This window comes from Nilaparvata lugens, chromosome 11 (genome assembly GCF_014356525.2).
Source record: "Nilaparvata lugens isolate BPH chromosome 11, ASM1435652v1, whole genome shotgun sequence".
In the NCBI taxonomy this organism is placed as follows: Eukaryota; Metazoa; Arthropoda; class Insecta; order Hemiptera; family Delphacidae; genus Nilaparvata; species Nilaparvata lugens.
In genome coordinates, this window is record NC_052514.1 from 45,236,763 (window position 1) to 45,263,434 (window position 26,672).

The window sequence follows — 26,672 nt, forward strand, 5'->3', positions numbered from 1 at the left end:
TACTATGATTATTATTATATTAAACTCGTCTATTAGACTCATGTCTTTCTTACTTGAGAATTTCCTACTTTTTGGTAGAAATAGTCAAAAGTAATTTACTTTATGTATTATCCTTTCATTTGGTTTATTCACTCATTCAAGTATTGTTTTTCACTTAAAATGATTTCTTTATCAATAGAATCTCAAAGTCAAATCCTCCAAAGAATAAGAAAAGATAAATTATTAATAATAATTATTATTTTCATGTTGTCTCTATTGCACCTTACATTCGAACGATAAATTACAATACATAGGATATGTTCTATTCACTTATTCATTCTCGATAGAGCTTCTTAGTCAGTTATCTTCCATACTGTATCTAGAACTATATCTATTTTTTTGATAAATCCATTCCACTCCTAGCATTTTTCACATTCACTTAATCGAGAAAATGTTTTTTCACTTGATATTTTTGATCTATTCTCTGTTAAATCTAGTCAATCAAGCTCCTTTAATCTGATAGAGTTCGACGATATCACTGAAAGTCACTGATTTTCTTCGCATCTCTCCATTTGGACCCATTTCTTCGCTGCCCATCGACTGTCCATCTTTCCGCATCGAAACTATGGAACTCCTACGGCTGGACGATAGAATACTGCAAAAATAAAACCAGATTTTGGAACTTGTACTTCTATAATACATTCTCTATTCATACAATAAGTAAAAAATCGAAATGATAGGGAGAGGAGAAATAGGATAACCTTGTGCTATTCCTCTCCCTAATTTGGATACGGTTACACATAGTCCGAAATAGGTCAAGTCTTGTAGTTCATAAATTCACAAAATTTTCAGCTCTGAAATATTTCGACAAGTTTTATACTGAAAGCTTTATAGCCTATATTATTTATTCTCTTCAATAGCAACAAATTGACAATAGTACTGACATAGTAGTGATCTATAGCCTATTGTTTTTTCTCCATAGTGACAATCTATAGCCTATTTAATATTTATTTTCTTCTATAGCAACAAAATTGACAATAGCACTGATATAGTAGTGATCTATCTATAACCTACATCATTTCTCCTCAGATGAGTATTTATTTATACATTTATACATTGATACATTGGCTACAATGTCATTCTCAACTATGAATGATTGGGGAAGGCTTAAAGCCCAAAACTGTTCCTTTCCCAAATTTAGATAGAAATAATTAATAACTCTATTATTTCTTTTCACTCCTTAAGTGGGCTAAAACTTCATTTTCCGGGTTCCTTTAATTGTTTTATTCTCTATTGATTCATACAACAAGTAAATCACCAAAAATGATAGAGAAAGAAAAAATAAGGTAACCTTGTGCTATTTCTCTCCCAAATTTAGATAAGGTCACACATAGTCTGAAATAGATTGAGTCTTGCAGTTGTTCACTTCACACAATTTCCAGTTTTTAATTATTTCTACAAAGTAGATTTTAAAATTTACTATTTTTTTAGTTTATCAGGGATTGACAATGGTGTAACAACAGAAACCGGTCTTTCTAACTATCAATAAATATGTAGTTTCTGACTTAGTCTTATTTGATTCAAAAATTTAGATGCTTCAAAACCAGACATAGAAGAAATATTTCACATTATTATCACTAAAATGAGGAATTTTAGTTGATTAATTTTATTATTAATCCATCCAAATTTAAAATTGTTTGTTTTATTCTAATTTATATTTTAGATTGTGATTTGGTGTAGAAATTTGAATGGACATAACCTATAATATTTGGACAATTTAAAACTAATTAGGAAATTGAAGAAGTTTTAGGCAATAGCTGTTTTTTCTTTTCCGATTCTTGTATTTTTTTGCTAACCTCATAAATAAATAAATACATAAATAAATAAATATTCACATATTAAAGAAATTATATTGAATAAATATGAATTAACTGTTATATAAATAATCAAGAATATCTTAAAATTATATCAGTGATTCATGATTGAATTGTAATATAGTATTACCTTACAGGGGGCGGGGCCCCAATCAGGGTCGCCGTAATAGCAGGCGTGTTATTGGTGAATGACTGCAGGGTGATTGTGTTGTAGACTGATGAATCCTGCGAATGGGAGCTCATCTGAGTGACGTCAACTATGAACATGTCTTCGTCGTCTTGGGCTGCAGCAGCAGCCGCCTTCTGGTCCTCGTAGCACTTCTGAATGGTGAACACTGAGGGAGTGTGGTTTTGGCTGTGAAACATCACATGAATTAAAAAAAATATAATTGTTAAAATAGGATCTGGCAACAGAGCAAAGCGAGAAAGAGATAGCGCTATTCGCTTTGTTGAATGACAGACAAGGATATCAATACCATTGCCAATCAAACATTGCCATTATAACGTGGACCTCACCATAGGTAGTGGCAGTGATTAGTGAAGGAGAGAGTATCGGGCCTCTCTGTCTTCGAGAGAGAGAGCAGTGTAAAGAGTAATATCTCTCAGACATTATCCAGCAAATGTCCTTCGTATGAATATCCTTTAAATGTAGCAAATGTCCTTTGAATGTAACAAGTGTCCTTTGAATGTAGCAAATGTCCTTTGAATGTAGCAAATGTCCTTTATTGTAGCGAATGACAAAACAGCTCCTGCGGCAACAATTTGGAGAAGAAATTTGGAAAAAAGAATAAGATCCACACCAATATTATTATTTATCATTTATATTATATTATTTTTATAAATTATATTATCATTTCACTCACAGTTTTGATTTTGTGATTTCAATGGAGTCAGTCACCCTTTTCTGGTTGATCTCACTGACACAGAGAAAGTTGGGACTTTTCAGATCACTTCTCAGTCTGAAAAATAATAATTGAACATGTCAGAATTATTACTGAAACAAATTACAATGAACATTGAATGCATGATTTTCCTTTTGCTAATAATTATCTTCCGTATTAATTTAAAAAGAAAAACATGTCCTAGGCTGTGTTCATAGTAGCTTAGATTCAAAGTATAATCATTTTAATGAATCATTAATTGAATAATGATTTTCATCAATTATGTATCTTCTATCACTTCAATAATTGAAAAGTATAATCAATTTTAATCAGTATAGTTTGAGGCCCGGTTGCACAACAGGTTAAATTTAACCATGATTAATTCCACGAGAACCAATCAAAGATGGCCTCTTCGATGAGACGGCTTCTCTGATTGGTTCTAGTGGAATCAATCACTATAAAAATTCAACCGGCTTTTGTGCAACCGGCACTAAAAGCTGTCTCCACTAACTATTGATCATGAGTTCTGAGAACACTGATTCGAAGCTCATTTGGGAATATATTCTTACCCAATTAATAGCTTTTGAAAAATTCCAGTCCAAATTTAAGGTTGAAAGAAATTTTGGGCAAATATCTGTTGCTTTCACCTGGATTTTATCTATTGTTTATGAATGAATGAACAGATAAATTCTATGTTTTCTTACACAATCTCTTATTGAGAACATAAATATTGCTGATTCCTTATATTTTCTATGAATGAATAAATAAAAAAAATTACAGATGCAATTAATGAAAAAAAATTAAATAAAAAATTAATGTTACTTATTTAAAAAGATGTTCCTCAAACAATCTCTCATTGAGAACATAATATTGATCATTCCTTATGATAGACTATTAAGAGATTCTTCACTTACATAATTTCTTTCTTTATAGGTCTGTCAACATATTTGATATTGTCATCGTATTCAACGGAGTAATCTTCGCATTTCTTAATCCTGGAATGAAGAATAATATCATTATAATATCTTAGAATTAATATCAATTCCTTTCACTTTATTGGTGGTGGCTATAGTGAGGTACACGTTATAATGACAATAGAGAAAGATAGAAGAGCAACGTTGCCGATCCTCTGTCTTGTCAATGCCTTCTATAGACGGTAGCTGATACAGGTTTATTGATGTAATATTAACTGTTCATTCTCGTTTAAAATAATCAATATTTTATCTAGAATGAAATTTTATTTTTCAATAATTTCATAATAAGAATGGAATATTTTGTTAATCAATTATTGATTCTAGATCATTGATTCTGCTCAGGCAACAGAGCAAAGCGAGAAAGAGATAGCGCTATCCGCTTTGTTGAATAATAGACAAGGATAGCAATACCATTGCCATTTTTAACGAGAGAGCTTTTTATCACGTAATTTTTGTAACTTTCAAAAAATTTTTATGTATCATGAAAATAATAATATTACTTTTGTCCATTTCGCAATAATATCAAAATATCATGACCACTTTCATATCATAACAAGATTTTTTCTTGAGAGAATTCTTGAAGACTTGGGGTTAATATCAGGTGTTTTCTGATCTCAGGTCATTTCAGAGCTCATAACAGTACAGGCATGGCATAGCAGGGTGAACAGATTTTGGCAAGAAAAGTGCTGAGTTTGCGAAATCTGTATTCTAACGATGCCCATCCACGAACGTTGTTCTATAAAAGCCTCTCTCTAATGGAGATGGAACATCATTTGTCAATTTTATGAGACTTGAAGAATATTGACAATCTTGCAGCTTGTTTTAGTTGAAGCCCTCAAATAAAATAGAATAATTCCTGATCAAATAATGAGATTATATTGAAGAACGATAGTAAACAAAAATATTTAAAATTCAAATTCAAATTCATTCATTTGTCATAAAATAAATATTCTAACTTATTTGATATCTATATTGATATCAGTGCAGATTATTAATGAAAATAACTACTGCATATTGCTAGTCAGAGACAATCCATACAATAATAAAGGGAAAAACTGGCTTATACACGTACGGGATAGGAAAATTATGTTTAACGTCTCAACTACTGGACTGATTAACTTGAAATCATGCAAATAGATTCTTAACTAACCGGGGATGGTTAATATGCCTATTTTCAATTCTTCAAGATTTCATTACGTCAAGTTTCCAGTTTGTCAAAATTCAAAAAAGATCTTTGAGGAGCACGGGTTACGGCTTAGTCAATAATAAAGAAAATTCAAATTTGTAAGATATTCTAAGATATACCTGCATCGTTCATCACAGAATCTGTCCAGTTCAAAGCTTACTATATAGCCTTCTGTATACCCTTTATTTAGTACAATCCATTTTTTGTGCATTAAATAATGTTTTACACTATGTAATATACTAGCCGTCAGGCTCGCTTCGCTCGCCATATTATCCGTCTAGCCAGGGGGCTCCGCCCCCTGGACCCCCGACTGGATCGTCCAGAAATGAAATAAGCAGGCTCGCTTCGCTCGCCTGCATTTTTCATTTCAGCATTTTTATCATATGTTAGGAAAATCCAGTCGGGGGTCCAGACTAAACGTCTGGCTAAACGGATATGGCGAGCGAAGCGAGCCTGACGGCTAGAAATATAATATACCCAGGATTGAAGTACCAGTGCCCAATCAATTTTTCCGCGATAAATGCATTCAAATCTTCAACTTGGTGCCAACCTAACAAAGTCAACTCAACTTAATGCCAACCTGACAAAATTATTAATTTAGTTGCCAGTTAACAACTGTTTCGAAGAGGTACTCTATCTAGATTATAGTTCTATAGTAACATATGATATGGAAATTTCAATTATAATTAAGAGATTGGGAGAAGAAGAATATACATGCTAAAAGACGAACTTTAAACCCTTAAAAACAACCCTTAGAGTTGAAATATTGCCAAAAGATTTCTTAGTGCGCCTCTAAAGGGCCAACTGAACATACCTTCCAATTAATTTGAACGTTTTTGGTCCGGTAGATATTTAGTTATGCTAGTGAGTGAGTGAGTGAGTGAGTGAGTGAGTGAGTGAGTCAGTCAGTCAGTCAGTGAGTGCCATTTCGCTTTTATATATATATAGATTACCATAGAGAATCTATAGTAAAAGAAAATGTAGCATATCTTATGCTATTATTCTTACGCTTTTGTTCTATGATATTACTTGATCACCATGGATAATTGGAAAACAGATGCTAGATAAGAATCATCCACTGTCAGCTATATATACTTTACTCATACTCAACTTATACTTTAGGATACCCTAAATATACGGTATCTATACACACTCCTTATAACATACTTAATAGGAGACTGATAAGGACACATCAATTTATTTTATGACAAAATCCAGACATCAGTGTTGATGTTCGTCATAAACGGTTTAGGATCCAAAAGTCATAAATCGACTACTTTCCTCGCCTCTTATCAAGGATTGATTACAAGAAGAAGAAAAAGAAGAAGAAGATGAAGAAGAAGAAGAGAAGAAGAAGAAGAAGAAGAAGAAGAAGAAGAAGAAGAAGAAGAGAAGAAGAAGAAGAAGAAGAAGAGAAGAAGAAGAAGAAGAAGAAGAAGAAGAAGAAGAAGAAGAAGAAGGATGTTGAGAAATATGAATCATGAATGTCTCCGGCTTCTTCATTCAATTTGCGTTGATATAAACACTACGATTCAAAGAGTCGTGAAATTGGTAATAGATTATCCAAAAAATTACTTCGAAAATTTTGTGAAGTGAACAGCTATAGTGAGGTCCACGTTATAATATCAGTGGAGAAAGATAGGAGAACAATGTTGCTGATCCTCACTGTCTAATCAATGCCTTCTATAGACGGTAGCTGATACAGGTTTATTGATGTGATATTAAGTGTTCATTCTCGTTTAAAATAATCAATTATATATTATTATGCAAGAAATTATATTTTTCAATGATTTCATAATGGATTTTCACAATTAAGATGAAATATTTTGTTGATTTATAATCAATTCTACATTGTTAAAAGACGATTTGACAACAAAAGAAAGCGAGAAAGAGATAGCGCTATCCGCTTTGTTGAATGATAGACAAGGATGACAATACCATTGCTAATCAAACACTGCTATTATAACGTGGAAATTACTATACAAGACTTGACCCATTTCGTACTATGTGTAACCTTATCTAAATTTGGGAGAGGAATAGCACAAGGTTACCTTATTTTTCCACTTCCTATCATTTTGATGATGTACTTACTGTATGAATCAATAAAGGATGAAGAATAAAGAAAAAGGCAAAGCAGTATTGAGAACATGCGTTCTTCAATCTAATTTAATATGATTAAAGTGTTATGATTATTTCTTATGTTAATGTATATGTTCATGAAGATGGAATGATTTTTAGATCATGAAACATTTTCAAATTCAAAGACTAGATTTGGCATTTTAATATTTTTATTGAGAAACTAGCAGGAAACCCGGGTCTATTTTAAAACTTGACAGACTGAAAACTTACGTAATTGAATATTGAAGAATTGAAAATATGCCTTCAACCATCCTCGGTTAATCAAGAATCTTTATGCAAAATTTCAAGTTAATCAGTTGAGTAGTTGAGACGTGATGATGCGTCAAACATAATTATTTTCCTATCCCGTACGTGTATAAGCCAGTTATTTCCTTTATTATAGGATAGATTATAAGTCACCTGTTTCTCACCTTTTGTAGATGAAATAAACGAGACTGCCCAAAAGTATGACCACACCAAAAGTGGTCACAAACAAAATGAAAGAAGACATCGCGCCGTCTACTAGAAGACTTTCCTCGTGGATTTTGATGGACGCTACCGATGTTGAAGGAATTGTTTCACTGCAAAAATATACAAAATATTCAAATGAAAATCACCATAAACAAGCAGCGTTCCTATTATGAATAACGTCTACAGTTCCCATTCAACCAATACAGACTAGAGGACGTCTCACCTTCTTACTAAAATTGAGAGAAGGAATTTCCCCAATGTAGTCCCGAGGAAATTGAATCAACTGAATCTCCCAATCAGACTCGTACTGAGAAATTTTGAGTGGGTTTTGACAATTTTCCAGCCATCGCTCATAATTGAGGGCTTAGGCGAAAGTCAGTAACTATTATCATTGCAAACTTGATTGATTTGCAGTTTGCAGAGCGCAAAAAACGGAATCTCTCATTTTTTCTCAATGTAGCAGATTATTCAAATTTTGAGAAAATATATTTCTGGAATATTTACTGAAGATATTAGCTATTAATGATTTTACTGAAATTCAAGTCAGTTGAAGAAATTGATAGGTTGACAGTTGATTCATCAGATTATTTGTCGTTTGTCGTTATGTTTACTTTTTTCAGTTTGATGAGAAGCTGAGAAAATTCTTTTTATAAATCAATATTTCCTTAACGGAACCTACAGTAAATACTTCCTTTCAAACTAAGAGCATTTTTATAAATGCTGTTTTCCATTCAACCAATAGTGAAAGTTCAAAGTGAAGATCACTGCATCAAGATTGCTTCTAACTGTTAAAATTTAACATTATATTTTGATAAAAATATTTAATATTCTCTCCTATAGTGAGGTCCACGTTGTAATGGCAGTGTTTGATTAGCAATGATATTCCTATCCTTGTCTATCATTCAACAAAGCGGATAGCACTATCTCTTTCTCGCTTTCCCCTGTTGCCAGATCGTCTTTTAACAATATAGAATTGATAATTTATTAACAAAATATCCTAATTATGAAATTATTGAGGAATAAAATTTCTTGCTTAATATAATATAATTGATTATTTTAAAGAGAATGAACCGTTAATATTACATCAATAAACCTGTATCAGTTACCGTTTACAGAAGGCATTGACAAGACAGAGGATCGGCAACGTTGTTCTCCTATCTTTTTCTACTGCCATTATAACGTGGACCACACTATAGTCAGGAATAACACCCGTCAAATGGTCAGCATTCCTACTAACTAACTATCACTCAGCCAATTCCAATTCAGCCAAAGTTGGCATTTCGATGTGAGTATCACCTTATCTAGAACTAGTAGTTCTATGAACAGTAGACCTCAAGCAGTATTCTCATCCACAAGTACCTGATTGAAACTATAGACCTCATGGAAATGCAGCAATAGACTGGCTTCTCCACATATCTGTGTAATCACTTGTCAGCTGATTTATGATGAATAATTCAATAGTCTGATTTTTACTCTAGTATTGGCGTATGAAGGAGGCTCCTTTTACCTTTTATATTATCCTTGAAATGCGAAATTTCAAAAAAACCTTGTTTATACGTCGACGCGCAATTGAAAAAGGAACATACCTGTCAAATTTCATGAAAATCTATTACTGCGTTTCGCCGTAAATGCGCAACATAAAAACATAATTATAAACATGTAAACATTCAAACATTTGATCATTAAGAGAAATGCCGAAACGTCGACTTTGATCTTAGACCTCACTTCGCTCGGTAAATAATCTCGACTCTTGAAAATTAGCTATTATTTTTAAGATTTTCTAGAAAAAATAAAGAGGAACTTACTCTACTGAGGCTGCAAAGGCTTCTGGTGGAATGAATCTTTGAAAACGGAACCGATCATCGGGTAGGCCTAATATTGATTCAATCTTAGATTGTGGATCGAGTTGCTTCTCCTGTAAATCAACTCAAATCGAAAAAAATAAGCTGAGTCATCTATCTAATGATATAATAATATAAGGAATCGAAATTTTAACTGCTTCTTTTTGTAATCAAGTTTAGTTTCGGAAATGAAAACATTTCACTAAATTCAACTGGACAACCAGAAAATCGTTTCAAGCTGAAACTGCATTCAATTTGCACAAATCACTCAATATGTAACTGCCCAAAAATAGAAAAAGTAAATAATACTAAGTATCTTGGAGTAATAATAGATGAAAACTTTAAATGGCAATCTCATGTAACTTTTCTGTGTAAAAAACTAAACTACATTTCTTAAATGTATAGTAAATAAAACAAAATATTGAATATAAATAACTCAAAAACCGTTTATCATGCCATAGTTCAATCAGTTTTACAATATAGATTAGTGATATGGGGTGCTGCATTATGATGTACACATGGAAAGTCTATTTATTATTCAAAAAAATATAATAAAAACTATCTCGAATAAACCAAGGTTATACCCAACAAATCTAATTTTCCTGGATTTTGATGTTTTTACCGTGAGACAACTATAATGTCAAAGTCTTAATAAAATACTTATTAAAAAAGAAAAATATCTTCCCAAAGTTGATGAAGAACACTTATCATTTCAGACTGGGTGTAACAGAGGAATTTCAAGTTCATCCTACTAAACTTCCATTGATCAGAAGACAGCTAATTTACACAAGCAGTAAACTGATCAATGCAATACCTTTTGACTTGGATTTCAAAATTAGTAAAAAGAGCGTCAATGAGTGGATTAAGAGGGAATATTCCTTTACCTTGAATATAGCAATATATTCTTTCTTTAAATTCTTTTCTCTGCACAATATTTGTTTGATTTTTTTAGGATTCTGCTGTTTTAAAGTTTTGTAATTATCAGTTAAATTCAACTTTAACTTTCTGCATTATTTCGAAATATTATGTTTTCTTTTACTGTTTTGCAACTCTCACCAGCGGGCAAAGATTTTCTTTTTGCTGGTGATGCCTAGATTTTATATTTAATTTTAATTTTATTCGAGTATATGTATGAGTTATTATGCTTATTTATTAATATTTTTAATGATATGTAATATTATAAAGAGTTTGTGATATGTTTTGAATAATCTAATTGGCAATAAATAAAATTGAAATTGAAAAAATTGAAAAATTACTCATCTTATATCCAATGTAAATATAATTCTCATTTTATATGACTGGAAGACTTGTATTCCAGTCTTGTTCTTATTCAATTATAGACTCTGATGCAATCCAAAATTTAGGGCCTGTTGCACAAAATCCGGTTAAATTTAAACCGTGATTAATTTCACGAGAACTATTCAGAGAAGGTATTTTAGAAAAGACGGATTCCCTGATTGGTTCTCGTGGAATTAATCTCGGTTAAAATTTAACCGGCTATTGTGCAACCGGTCCTGATGCCTTGATACTGTCATCGAGATACCAATACTTCATGTACCGTGACTCATTGTACACTTGACTGTGTTTATAGTATGTACAAAAATATTTCAAGTTTTATATTAGTGGTATCATTTTATTTATTTATTTATCTATTTTAGGCGATTCTCCAGTGTGGCCCGCGCTTTATGTATAAAATATAATCAAATATCGATAGATATGATAAGAGACAAATAAATAGGACAGTATCTTTTCTCCATGATAAAACTAAAACTTATGTCAGCCACTTGAAACCATAATATTGGTTCCATCTATATATATGCAGTTTGCGCCAAATTTGATGTTAGCGGCTTTATAAATATGTACTGAGCCGGTTTCCGAGCTCGGGATTTAGCTAAGTTCCAGACTTTAAACAGCTGGAGTCAGAAAATTGGCTTTCCGAAACGGGGCGCAGTCGCAGTCCACGTTCAAATTAAATTTTAAAAAAGAAGAAAATTGAACACAAAATAAAATAAAGAGAAAATAGTGTGAAGTTTTAGCGAATTATTTAGGAATGTTTAATTTCGCTAAGGGAAAACGTTTCCAATTATGGAGACGAGAAAATAAAGATTGTCATAAAAACGATGACTACGCCCGGTTTCGGGAAGCCAATTTTCTGCCTCCAGCTGTTTAAAGTTCAGCCAAATCCCGAGCTCGGAAACCGGCCCGTACCGTACTGTTTTCTTTGATTCATAGATTTTGGAAGAAATCGTTAATATGATCACACAATTCAAAGTGAATGAAATGACTAGAAGAATAATTCCAAATTAGACGTGGATTGATATCAATAGGAAATAGATTAATCAAAAGACGTTACTTCTCAAGTTATCGATTTATTCCGTACTATTTTAAAATAAATATTTTCAACAATATTGAATCATAATATCAGTGATTGTTCAGAGTTACTAACCAACAATTCCTCATCAGATGATATCCCATTGAATCTTGAATTGTGTTGGATTATGCCCCGCCACAGACTTCTGAAAGGACGGCTGTCTTCATCAACATTTCTAGAAAATTCGAATGGAATATAGGAGAAGAATCCTGCATCATTTTCTGTAGTGTCTTTGTGCTGCTGAGACGTTGTTAGAGATGAGTCAGGCTCTGGAATAGGAGAAATACAGAGTAAAAATACAGAAAAATAAGAGTCTTATCAAACGATAAGTCGTCGGTCCCGACTACCTAAAAAATAGTGATGTAAAATCGATCTCTGATCATCATCTCTCTCACTCATTACCCACGCACAAGCCTAAGAGCTTATGTGAGCTTCAACCTCAGTATTATTATTATACATTCACACATAGGTATATTATCTGTGAATATATTTTACTTCCAATTATTATCCTCCGACTTTTCAAGAGTGTAGGAAGATGTCAGAAAAAGGAAATATATATAGGCCTACATTAGATCTTTGATAATAATATTTGTAATCCTCTATAATTCTTGGTGGAACTTTAGTCCCTTGAAATAACTCCTCTTCAATTCTCTCATAAGTCCCTCTATAATTCGTAGTAAAGCAGTAAATCATGATCACCTCGATAATTCGTAGATGAATTGAGCGCTGGCTCATATTCGACCTCTATAATTCGTAGTTTTGACTGCAAGAACTCTCTATAACCCGTATTTTATGTGTTTTTTGTACATCATGGAAGGGAAAATAATAGTTACTAATAGAATAAATAATTATCCAGACATGAGACATCAACAGGAAATGTCATAGACGCCAGATGAAGTCTTTGTCTATTGACAAAGTTATCAGTCCAGTAGTATCATGAATAATTGAAATTAAAATTTTTTATAAATAAATGAGAATCTTGGAGAAAAGTTTATTAAATTCTGATCATTTTCCATTCACAATTTTGTCAACAGTTCTTGGACATTTGTAATCAATCTCCATTTATCTATGTTTGAATTCCTCTACAGTATATTCATCTACAAATATCCTTTCCACAAGAATATGTGAATATTGAGTGATGTTATCTTTTTGTATAATTACAGGATAAAGGAGTCGACAGCTGCGTTTACACCAAAGTTATTAACAAAATGTTTATTTTTCCGTCCTTATAGATTCTATCAGATTGAACGGAACTTGACAAACACATATGTTCATCATGTGTATGATAAGCTATGTTCAATCGAAAAGAATCTATAAGGACGGATAAATAAAAATTTTGTCAATAACTTTTGTGTAAGCTCGGCTTCAGCTTCTAAAAATCAGACGGTAGATAGTCCTATCTAATATCAGACGGAGATCAAAAACGGTGAACATTTTTACTTTCCTTGCCCTATTACCATAGGTAAGGAAAGTATTGCTTTCCGAAAAAAATTAAGGTAACCCAATTTCTAAATTTCTATACGTTTCAAGGTCCCCTGAGTCCAAAAAACTGGTTTTTGGGTATTGGTCTGTATGTGTGTGTGTGTGTGTGTGTGTGTGTGTGTGTGTGTGTGTGTGTGTGTGTGTGTGTGTGTGTGTGTGTGTGTGTATGAGTGTATGAGTGTATGTGCGTCTGTGTACACGATACCTCATCTCCCAATTAATTAACGGAATGACTTGAAATTTGGAACTTAAGGTCCTTTCACTATAAGGATCCGACACGAACAATTTCGATCAAATGAAATTCAAGATGGCGGCTGAAATGGCGAAAATGTTGTCAAAAACAGGAGTTCTCGTGATTTTCTCGGAAACTGCTCCAACGATTTTGATCAAATTCATACCTAAAATAGTCATCGATAAGCTCTATCAACTGCCACAAGTCCCATATCTGTAAAAATTTCAGGAGCTCCGCCCCATCAATGCAGATAGATTCCCAATTATCAGGCTTCAGATACAATTGAAACAGAACAAATCAAGTGGAGTAGATTGAGCATGAAAATCTCTACAATTAATGTTCAGTAACATTTTCACCTAAAATTGAAAATAAGCTTTAAATTCGAGAAAATGTGATTATTCAATTGCAAAGTATTGTTGATTCTATTGAATCATCCACTATGAAGAGATAGCAGACCTCATGTTTGTCTCCAGCGTTATTGTCCTGTCACCAGCTGCTGGCTCAAATACTTGAATAGTAGACTTGAGATGCGCGGGAACACTAGCGTCAGGTGATCAATTTTCATGACGGCAAGGAAAGTTATGTGAGTGCGCCACACCAGATTTTTTCATAATTATGATGTGATTATTATTGTCCCAATTGAATGATAATAAGTGAGAGTCTTGTTCACGCTTATCGCGTTCAGTGATTGTGAAGATGCCGTATTACACATATGACTTCAAGGTTATTTACAGCCTAGGGCCGTAAAACTTTTACCGGCCTGGTCAGAAAACAATCCTTCGGCCTCCATGGACGCACGAAACAGCTCATTACATTCAAGTGGGGCGAAAACATTTTTTCGCCCCACTGGATGTAATGAGCTGGTCACGTGCGTCATATGGAGGCCGAAAATAATTGTTTTCTGACCAGGCCGGTAAAATTTTTACGGCCCTAGGGCTGTAAAAAACCTTGAAGTCAGCTGATTCTGATTTGATGTGAACGTGTTTAAAAAATAGTTTATGAAACGGAATCAGTTTAACTTATGCTTCTAGAATTGAATAAAGTATTTCGCAATAAGATACTATCATTTTATTTGGATGGATGAAATACAAATAAGATATTATAAACTATTCAAATTCAATTTTCAGAGTATAATGGAATCTAACCTCAAACCTCATAGTACTTCGTTTATCACGAGACTACTTGGGCAATATCCATGGTGCTGAACGTTTTTACAAATAATTTATGAAACGGAATCAGTTTATGCCTCTAGAATTTAATAAAGTATTCTGCAATAATATACTATCATTCTATTTGGATGAATGAAATATAGATAAGATATATATTATAAACTATCCAAATTTGATTTCAGGGTAGGATAGAACTTCTAACCTAAACTTCCCAAGTCGATAACAAAAGCATGTTGACGTTGACATTCAGATTGGCCAAATTTCAATGTGCTAAAACAGCTGATCAAAAAACTTTTCATTATTTGTGTTTATTATTCAATAATTAAAACACTTATAATAATATCATCTTATTGTCATATGAAAGAATAAAAAAGTATAAACTCAACCTCTCACATAATTGAACATAATCTTTCAGGTTATTTAGACAAATCAGAATAAAAAATAAAAATACTTGAACAATTTCCTGATACAGTATTCAGATTTGCTAGAGCTATGACCTTCCACTTTTGCTTTCGGAAGTGCTTAATGACCAATAATTATTCTCATATATATATTGTATATTTTTCTGTGTGGCAAAAAATAGCGTTCTTACCACGGGCAAAAATGTTTTTCCGGCTCTCAATCTTCTCTAGTCCTCGGTCTACGGCCTCGGACTTGAAAATCGATTTCGAGCCGGAAACGTCTCATTTTCGGCCCTAGGTGCGAAATATACTATTTCATAACTATGATGTGATTATTATTGTCCCAATTGAATGATAATAAGTAAAAGTCTTGTTTACGCTTATCGCGTTCAGTGATTGTGAAGATTAATGTATTTACACAGAAATGATGTTTTCACTCACCTTCTTCAATGGAGTTAAACGGGTACAGTTTCGTGTTGGAATATAGTAATGGATATGCTTTATAGAATGTCGATGTTGTTTTTGGAGAAGGGAGAGTTACATTCACAGTAACCTAAAAAATAAGAAGAATATGATAAATTTAGTACTGTAGTGAGGTTCACGTTCTAATGGCAGTGGAGGACGATAGGAGAGCAACGTTGCCGATCCTCTGTCTTGTCAATGCCTTCTATAGATGGTAGCTAATACAAGTTTATTGATGTGATATTAACGGTTCATTCTCGTTTAAAATAATCAATTATATTTTATTAATCTAGGAAATATATTATTCAATTCATAATGAATTTTCGTATTCAAGATGAAATATTTTATCAATCAATTATCAATTCTACATTGTTAAAAGACGATCTGGCAACAGAGCAAAGCGAGAAAGAGATAGTGCTTTTCGCTTTGTTGAATGATAGACAAGGATAGAAATACCATTGCTAATCTAACACTGCCATTATAACGTGGACCTCACTATAGTAAACTCCACTGGTAGTGTACTGGAGATTTAAAATGATGGTTCAAGTTTTGTAGATTGAAAATGAAAATTGGAATAAAAATGGATCGATTTTATAAGAGCTAGAACACTACACAAACTCCTTCTCAGATATAGTTTGGTAGAGAGTTGGTGGGGAGGATATTTTTGATATTCTTTCCGAAGAATGGACATTGATATGTCCAAAGCTCCGCCAATTTATGTAGATGCATAACAATATAATTATCTATAGTTATTATATTACAAATTACTTTTTCATATCATATACAGTTCAATAATTATTTTCTTAGTCTATATTATGTAAATTCATCTATAATTTTGCTGTATTGTAAGCTATTGAATATAAGTGTATAAGCCAGTATATATTTTAATCTACATAAATAAAGTACTCAATCAATCAATCAATCAATCAATCAATCACAGATTCATAAAATTCACTTTCCAATAAGGTTGGAGTAATTATACCTTGAATTGAACTCGAAATCGTTCAGTTTTATTTCTTGACAATAAGAAAACTACACCAGTATCTTCTAAAATATCACAGATTGATAAAATTTACTTCCCATTTCCCATTAAGGTTGGAGTAATTACCTTGATATTGTCTTCGAAAATCATTCACTTTCAAATCAAGAAGATATCCTATCACTCATTGAAAACTTCTACCAAACATTATACTATAAAAATGGAAAATAACAGATGATTCAACTTGATCCCGCGAAATTTCACTAATACAACACCGATTACGAATAATCTAAGATCAGCTAAACCCAGTTAAACATTTCCAAATATCCAATATTTCTCGATTAACATTTAACTAAAATTAACTAATCCAAATCAGACTCTTCTAACAAACAAAATTACTAAGACCACATCCTAGGGATCCCACACACACACTACACAGAAATTCGACCACAATTTTCAGAATTTTTTATCTAATCACAACACTTGAAGTGGAGAGCTGCATAAAGTCTCTCACTAACACTACTTTATTCTCATACTGTGTATTTTAGAATCGGTGGAAATTTCTTATCGTAAGTGGAGGCGTTTATTCATTTTTTCTATTCTTGCTTCCTAGGATTGCTTAAACGTTGAGTATTGGTTATCGTCATAATCATTCAGACTTCGTAATTTGACAAGGAATTTTCGAAAATTATAGTGTTTGGTTTGTTTTGTGATTTATCTGAACCTTGAACTTCAAGGTTTGGTTTTAACGATAATTAGCAAAGTAGGTACCGTGGATAAATTTTTTATCTGTGAGCCTGCTATGTGATTTTCCAATTTCAATTATCTGTGATAATTATTGCAATTGTGAATTCAATATACTTGAAATACAGTTCATTGAATTGATATCTATGAAAAAGAATCTGGCTTATACGGGATAGGAAATTCATGAATAACGCATCATCACGTCTGCATAACTTAACTGATAAATTTGTAAATTTGCATATCGAAGAAGAAGAAGAAGAAGAAGAAGAGGAAGAAGAGGAATATTATGATAATGATGAAGCTTAGAAATAAAGTAAACCAATGCATAAAGTTGCCTATAAAGAATAGAATAATTTAGTTATTAGTGGATATAATACGGTGATTGAAGGCTTACATTTGCAGTAGCATGAAGCTGCAAATCGATGATATCAGCTGTCACTTCAAATTTGTATATGCCTTTTTTGAGTTTGGTGTCCGAATAGAGTAGGCCAGTGGTCGGACCTAGGCGAAACACTTGGTTCACATAGCCTGGAAAACGAAAATTCCAAGTTAATTTTTTGATGAAAGTCAAGTTAATGAAGTCATTGAAAAATGTAATCTCTTGCTTAATAAAATATAATTGATTATTCTAAACGAGAATGAACAGTTAATATTTCAGCTGTGCCTAGTTGAAAGTTGTGTGTATATTTTTGGCTTCAAAATTTTCTGAATAACTCAATTTATTCAAAGTGCGGTGATATTAAGTGCAAAATTTGACTATAATTTGGTATTTTAATCATTGGACAGAACTTTGAACTTTGAATTTCCTCAGTAAGAACATAACCTATTTTTTCGGGCATTTCATTATTTATCAAAATTTGGGAACAGAATAGTTTTGGGCTATGCCTGTTGTTCTATCCCGATCATATTCATATGATTTGTAATTATATCAACGAATAAATAAATAAATAAAAAAAATATTACATCAATTAACCTGTATCAGAAGGATTCGACAAGACAGAGGATTGGCAACGTTGTTCTCTTATCTTTCTCCACTGCCATTATGACATAGACCTCTGACCATGGATGGAAAATGTAGCAAAAGGAGATATCTCATGATATAGAGCGTTTATGCTCCAATTTTCAATGTTAACTCAAGCTTTTAGTCCTAGTTCTTTATTGTGAAGCTATGTGCCGCTGGTAATCTCTTATACTGTGCCGTTCTTACACTCTCATCTCAACAAAACAGTTATAATAGACAGTAGTTGTCGACAGTAATCGGCTTGAGTGGAATTTTGAACATAAACGACCTATAAGTTACCATGGGATTTTTTTTATGCTATCTTTTCTCTATGGTAATAATGACCTTCATAGTGAGTTCCACGTTATAATGACAGTGTTTGATTAGCAATTGAATTGCTATCCTTGTCTATCATTCAACAAAGCGCTATCTCTTTCTCGCTGTGCTCTGTTGCCAGATTGATAGACAATATATAATTAATAATTAATTTAAAAAAATTTATCTCAGTTATGAAATTATTGGAAAATATAATCTAATGCTTGATAAAATATAATTTTTTATTCTAAAGGAGGTTGAACAGTTAATGTTACATCAAAAAACCTGTATCAGCTACCTTCTATAGAAGGCATTGACAAGAGAGAGGATCGGCAACGTTTCTCTGCTATCTTTCTCCACTGCCATTCTAACGTGGACCTCACTATGGAGAAAATTGATACATTTGTAGAATGATTATCTTACCATCATCAGTCAATAAGCCGTATTGTACAGTGTTCTTAAGAGTGGTGACCAATTTGAAAGCAGTCAGCAGGCCTATGAAGTCAGTTGTGGTTGTCACATTGTAGGATGGCTTCTCGAATCTGAACTCCTCGCCCTGTCAAAAAATCATCACAATCTAGAATATTCTATACAAATTATGAATCTTTGTTTTTGAGGGAAAAGAGGTGAAGGAGGATGAGGAAGAGGAGGTGTAGGTGGTGAAAGAGGAGGATGAGGAGGAGGAGGAGGAGGAGCAGGAGGTGGAGGAGGAGGAGTAGAAGGAGGAAGCGTAAAGTAAATTTGTATGGTTTTTGTTGGTGAGAAGTCACTTCTAGAAGAGGAAAAGGAGAAGGAAGAAGAAGAGGAAGAGGAAGAGGAGGAGGAGGAGGAGGAGGAGGAGGAAGGGGAGTAGGAGGGGAAGATGAGGAAAGGTAAGGATGAGAATAGCAAGGAGGAGGAAAAGAGAAGAAGAAGAAGAAGAAGAAGAAGAAGATGAAGAAGAAGAAGAAGAAGAAGAAGAAGAAGAAGAAGAAGAAAAATAAGAAGAAGAAGAAGAAAAAGAAGAAGAAGAAGAAAAAGAAGAAGAATGAGAAGAAGAAGAAGGAGAAGAAGAAGAAGAAAGAAAAATGATGAAGCCTAGAAATAAAGCAACCCAATGCATAATGTTGTCTATAAATAATAGAATAATTTAGTTATTAGTGAATTATAATAAGTTAATTGAAGGCTTACATTTGCAGTAGCATGAAGCTGCAAATCGATGATATCAGCTGTCACTTCAAATTTGTATATGCCTTTTTTGAGTTTGGTGTCCGAATAGAGTAGGCCAGTGGTCGGACCTAGGCGAAACACTTGGTTCACATAGCCTAGAAAACGAAAATTCACAGTTGATTTTTATCAAAATCGATTATATCATGTGACCTATTTCTATATGAAATATTTCGTTTTTGAAGAAGGAATATCAAAGGGTACTAACGGAGACGAATGTTGCCTTTAGTGAGGTCCACGTTATAATGGCAGTGTTTGATCAGGAATGGTATTGCTATCCTTGTCTATCATTCAACAAAGCGGATAGCGCTATCTCTTTCTCGCTGTGCTCTGTTGCCAGATTGATTAACAATATATATTCAATAATTAATTGAAAAAAATTTATCTCAGTTATAAAATTATTGGAAAATATAATCTCATGCTTGATAAAATATAATATTTTCTATTCTAAACGAGGTTGAACAGTTAATGTTACATCAAAAAACCTGTATCAGCTACCTTCTATAGAAGGCATTGACAAGAGAAAGGATCGGCAACGTTTCTCTGCTAACTTTCTCCACTGCCATTATAACGTGAACCTCACTATGGAGAAAATTGATACATTTGTAGAATGATTATCTTACCATCATCAGTCAATAAGCCATATTGTACAGTGTTCTTAAGAGCGGTGACCAATTTGAAAGCAGTCAGCAGGCCTATGAAGTCAGTTGTGGTTGTCACATTGTAGGATGGCTTCTCGAATCTGAACTCCTCGCCCTGTCAAAAATCATCACAATCTAGAATATTCTATACAAATTATGAATCTTTGTTTTTGTAACGTACACTATCACTTCATTGTAAATGAATAATAATGAGTGGTAGAGAGGACTTAAAAGTCCTAACTCCGCCTAATGAAGAATTTTTTCCATTTCATTTTTTTTTCAATAACATCAAGGGCCGGTTTCCGAGCTCGGGATTTAGCTAAGTTCTAGACTTTAAACAGCTGGAGTCAGAAAATTGGCTTTCCAAAACAGGGCATATGTGCAGCCCACGTATGTAGTCGTAGTCTAAAATCAGAGAAGAAGAGAAAGAAAAATAGAATAGGAGAAAAAGAAGAAGAGAAGAGAAGAGAACATTAGAAAAAAATAAGGGAAGGGAAGATAAGAGATTATAAGAAAAAGAGGAGAGAAGTGGCACTTCTACTGTACTTTCTACCGTTCGTGACAAACTAGAGGAGTTTTTGGTCGTTTGGGAAACCTATGACTTTCGGTCTTTTGGAAAACCCATGACTTTCGGTCGTTTGGGAAACTCATCACTTCTGGTCGTTTGGGAAACTTATCACTTCTGGTCGTTTGGGAAACCTATGACTTTCGGTCTTTTAGAAAACTCATCACTTTCGGTCGTTTGGGAAACTTATCACTTCTGGTCGTTTGGGAAACCTATGACTTTCGGTCTTTTAGAAAACTCATCACATTCGGTCGTTTGGGAAACCTATGACTTTCGGTCTTTTGGGAAAATTATCACTTTCGGTCGTTTGGGAAACCTATGCCTTCGGTCTTTTGGGAAACTTATCACTTTCAGTCGTTTGGGAAACCTATGACTTCCGGTCTTTTGGGAAACTTATCACTTTCGGTCGTTTGGGAACCCTATGACTTTCGGTCTTTTGGGAAACTTCTCACTTTCGGTCGTTTGGGAACCCTATCATTTTCTGTCGTTTGGAAAACCTATCACTTTCGGTCGTTTGGGAAACCTATCACTTTCGGTCATTTGGGAAACCTATCACTTTCGATCGTTTGGGAAACCTATCACTTTCGGTCATTTGGTAAACCTATCACTTTCGGTCGTTTTAGAAACCTATCACTTTCGGTCGTTTGGGAAACCTATCACTTCCGGTCGTTTGGAAAACCTATCACTTTCGGTCGTTTGGGAAACCTTTCACTTTCGGTCATTTGGTAAACCTATCACTTTCGGTCGTTTGGGAAACTTATCACTTTCGGTCGTTTGGGAAACTTATCACTTTCGGTCGTTTGGTGAACCTATCACCTCCGGTCGTTTGGTAAACCTATCACTTTCGGTCGTTTGGGAAACCTATCACTTTCAGTCGTTTGGGAAACGTATGACTTTCGGTCTTTTGGGACTCTCAACATTTTCGGCTCAATGGGACAAATCACGTTTTCTGTCAATTGGTAGAATTCTTAGAAGTTTTCTGTCATTTGAGATTCGGCTGAATGAGAAAGTTCCAGTTCCAATATTTCATTGAATCTGTCGAATGGGATAAAGTAGTTTTTGTCTGTTTGGGAAAATATAGCATTTCGGTCATTTGGGATTCTGTCAATTGGCATGCCACCGTCGGAGTCTATGTTCATATTAAATTTTTAAAAAATAGGGAATTGAACATGAAATGAAATAGAGAGGGAATAATATAAAGGTTCAGCTATTTTGGATTATTCATGAATGTTTCATTTCGTCGAGGAAAACGTTTCCAATGAAAGAAATGGGAAAATAAAGATAATCATAAAAAACTGTGACTACGTCCCGTTTCGGAGAATCAATTTTCTGACTCCAGCTGTTCAAAGTCTAGAACTTAGCTGAATCCCGAGCTCGGAAACCGGCCCTTTATTTTCACTCCCTTGAAAAAACTTGATTCGGGCTGTAGTTCAGAATCCGAATCTAGATAATAACAGGTTACGCTTACCATCAAATCAAGCCGTCAAATACTGGTAAATGATTGGCTAAGTTTTGGATGCACAAAAGCCTGTTCAATTTTAATCATGATTCATGATTGACTGCTTTACGAGAACCAATCAGGGAGGCTTCTCTGAAAAGAATTCTTCTCTGACTGGTTCTCTTGGGATTTAATAAGGGTTAGGATCCAACAGCCTTTTGTGCAATTGAGAATTTGCATGATAACACGTTCACAATTATTTTAACGTCTTTTCTTGTATCTCACAAACTACCAAAGAAGAAAATTTATGGAATTTAGAAACTACATGAATGGAGTCCTACTTACTGAATATTTTCTGAAATTCAATATCCTTCCTATAGAATTTGTAACCTCTGCAAGATCTTCCCTGAAGCTGGTATCATAGTATGAGTTCCTTTGCTGCATATAATCACCTCGATTATCAAATTGTATCTTTCTAGATATAACGCTCTTGTAGACTGTTTGAAAACCTGTGGAAGAATCAGACTTTCAATCTTTATTCTTTATTTATTTATTTATTATTTATTTATTATTCATTGGCAATTACAGATCATAATTATAATATGATTGGGAGAAGACAACAGGCATAGCCCAAAACTGTCTTCTCCCAAATTTTTACAAATAAAAGTTTCAAAAAAGAATAAGGTTAAGATTTCACTTTCACTTAAAAAAGTCCAATTTCCACTTTAATAAACTCCACTAATAACTAAACTAAAAATTTTGAATTTTGATATTTGAAAACTGATTAAAAACGAGAATATTCCCATCAAATCTCTATAAATTGGAAATGTTTGAGTAATTTTGCAAAATTTTGAGCCAGAAATTCATTGATTCATTGAATTCAATGAGTGAATCATCGGAATGATAGGGAGGGAAATAGCACCTTGTGCTATTCCTCTCACAAATTTAGATAAGGTTACACATAGTCCGAAATACACATGTGTAACACATAGTCCGTCTTGTGGTTGTTCACTTCACAAAATTTTCAGTCCTTAATTATTATTTTCACAAAGTAGATTTTTGAATTTAGATGCTTCAAAACCAAACATAGGAGAAATATTTCACATTATTATCACTAAAATAGGTAATATTCACAAATTAAAGAGATAATTAAAACGATCAACTGGTTGAATTGAGAATGTATCCTCATTTCATACATGATCGATTAATGGATACATTACACCAAATAAATTTTCAATAATTATGATGAATAGTTTTCATGAACACATTTTTTGATGTTGTTGATAGCTATGACACATATTACAAGCACACAGTGAGGTATCATTTTTTTTAAAGTTAGTATTATAGAAGATTGGATTCTTTGAGTAATAGCAGATTATCAAAGAGTATCGATCAATAAAGCCTTGTTTCCATTTAGAACGGGTCATTTCAGAAACAACATAAGTCATTTTTTGGTCAAAATTGGTTTAATGCAGAATCTTATTCTTTGAAGGTAAATACAAAGTTCTCCTGAGAAACCACATAAGTCAGGCTTGTAATCTAACCTATATAGAGAAGCCTGACTTATGTGGTTTCTCAGGAGAACTTTGTATTTACCTTCAAAGAATAAGATTCTGCATTAAACCAATTTTGACCAAAAAATGACTTATGTTGTTTCTGAAATGACCCGTAGGCCGTTAGTGGTAGAGTTCCCTGGGCAAGTACTAACTACAGTAACTATCTTACTATATATGTCGGTAATATAGTTACTGTAGTACTAACTATCTTGTGAACTCTCCCAATGAAAATGTTTATGGTAGAGTACTAGTTTTTAGTAGAGAAGAATTGTATAGCACAGTGGGATAGTACTCTACCACTTGCCTTCCCCCACCACCGCTTCTCACTCAACTCTACCACTATCATGCTCTGGTAAACAATCTCGAGCTATTAGAGTCGTGCCGTACTATTATTTATTAAAAAGTATTAATTTATTGAAGTGTTAATAAGTGTTTAAGTATTAATTTATTAAAAAGTATTCACATTTTAAGGTTAGTTCTGTTCACTGGACAACACACTTTACCTACTATTCTCAATTGTAGTGAGAACAGCTACTCGACCACTATAGTAGAGTATAGTAGTATAGTAGAGTAGTAAGTATAGTAGAGTTAGCTTCGTAGAGTTAGTATGCCAGTTACTCGACCACTAACTCTACTAGTGGAAACTGGGCTAAAATAAGAAATAATGAATAATACAGTAGGCGTAATGACTTCTAGAGTTGCAGGTATTGGAAGAAGATGAAGTCTACAATATTATTTCAAAGGAAGGTTTACTTTGAACTCCCAGAATTAGTTGAGGAGCACTGATTTATGTGCAAAGCTGAAAGTCTAGTAATCTTAAATAGTTAATTGAAGATTACTGATAAATTTAACGAAAGATTGAGAAATTTCAATTCACCAACGAAAACTAATGCTACGATACTAAACGAGAGATTAGAGTGGATCAGGGTTGCAGGGAGCAGTTATAAGTTAATTGTACTATAGAAAACATGATAGTTTGTTCATATTTGAATAGTAAAAGGTTTATTTGTTCTATTGATAATTTTAGAAGTCTTTCACACTTACCGCTATTTATTAAAAATCCTTTGACTGACAAAGTTGAAGACAAATAAATAAAACCGAAAATCACTCGTAAATAACTACACATTTTTCACAAATAAGCCCCACACCTTATCAATAGTTCACATTCAATCCTCAGGTCTTCTCAATGGAATAATGGAATTGTTTACTCACTCCAATTAACACACAATTGAATGGAGACTAAAAATGGATTAATGTAACAAAAAATGATCAAATTCACAATGAATTATTCCTCAATAATACGACACAGAAGATCTTCGAAGCACAAATGTTGAAACTGATTCAAAAGATTGTTATAACATATCAAATTAACAGTAGAACCCACAATATTAAACACTGTGTGTATTAGGATATTACACAAAAATTTATTAAATTATCAGTGAAACCTACAATAATTCAACACTGAATATAAAAATTTTATCAAACTTAGTAAAAGCGTCAATTCAACACCATGTATAATCGGATAACGAAGTTGAGACTAATTTGAAAAATCTGTCTAACAAAGAACTTGAATGAATTGCAAAAATGTCAAGCACTTTATCAAATTGCAGATAATATTTCGTTTCAACTAATTCTCTCTCAACAGATAACAGATAATTGTAATAGAAGATAAAAACTGTTATCCCAAGCTATTCGACTTGAAGTGTCGGTTGCACAAAAGCCTGTTGAATTTTAACCAGCATGATTAATTCCTCAAGAACCAATCAGAGAAGCGGTCTTTTCAAAAAAGCCTTCTCCGATTGGTTCTAGTGAAGTTAATCACGGTTAAAATTCAACCGGATTTTGTGCAACCGGGCCAAACAATGGTATCAAATTTGATCAATGAAAGAGGAATAAAATCTTTGATGATGAATGGAAGAATTTGAAAAAAATAAACTAAAATATCTTCTGCTCTAAGTTAACAACAATCTTCGAGACTGAACTAAACTAGATAAACTGACTGAACTAAACTGAACTGAGACGTAGAGAGAAGTTGACTCAAACCGTGATACTGAATACAATAACCAGTGAATGACAGTAGTTGTTCAGATTAGACTATCAGGAGTTTTTTAAAGCAGTGTACTCTTAGTCACAACTAGTGAGAGACATAATTGAAGTGTCAATAAAACCGCATTGATAATTTTATTCTTTGTTAAACTTGGGAATAATAAAAAACTGTCTGATTTGATAACATGGTCGGCATCCGCTGTAGCTCACAGTGATAAACGAATCATATTTTTAACTAAACTGTTCATTAATTCTCATTAAAATCGTCAATTAATTCCTATTAGAGTGGAGTATTATTATTATGAATAATTTATTGTACAAATGATTTGATTGCTTCTTGATTATGTGATAAACTATTAGTTATGAAGTAACGTAAATGAATCATCGTATCGCTGATCTGGACTATGTGAGCTCCACGTTTTAATGACAGTATTTGATTAACATTGGTGTTGTTATCCTTGTCTATCAGTCTACAACGCAGATAGCGTTATCATTCTCCAGCTCCGCAACGTTGATGTATATCAACAAAGAAGAATAATATACTTAGCAGGATATACAACTTCAGTTATAGGAGTTTATAATTTGATTATTGAAAAGTGAACTTCTTTGGCGAATAAAACACAATTATTGATGATTTTATACAAGAATGAACAGTTGTTCAAATTACATCAGGGATACTGGTATCAGCTATCATCCAAAGAAGGAAGAGAATCGGCAACAGTGCTCCTCTATCTTTCTCAA

At 33.2% G+C, this 26,672-nt stretch overlaps 1 protein-coding gene across 5 annotated transcripts; it reads right to left on the reverse strand.

The window, feature by feature from the left end:
* On the reverse strand, positions 1-26,015 carry LOC111049105. 5 transcript variants are annotated; one of them, XM_039438535.1, is made up of 13 exons: positions 25,886-26,015; positions 24,930-25,124; positions 22,675-22,838; positions 20,309-20,441; positions 19,650-19,783; positions 15,421-15,532; positions 11,771-11,964; positions 9,289-9,398; positions 7,444-7,593; positions 3,649-3,729; positions 2,717-2,812; positions 1,984-2,208; positions 1-634 (listed from the first exon to the last, which is right to left on the reverse strand). In XM_039438535.1, the coding sequence occupies exons 2-13, from the start codon at positions 25,009-25,011 to the stop codon at positions 481-483; spliced, it is 1,635 nt and encodes a 544-aa protein (XP_039294469.1). In that variant the 5' UTR covers positions 25,012-25,124; positions 25,886-26,015; the 3' UTR covers positions 1-480. The 5 variants fall into 5 exon arrangements, with proteins under 5 accessions (XP_039294469.1, XP_039294471.1, XP_039294470.1 ...); XM_039438537.1 differs by having other exon boundaries at positions 25,901-26,013; XM_039438536.1 differs by having other exon boundaries at positions 25,395-25,891.
* Positions 26,016-26,672: the final 657 nt, after the last annotated feature.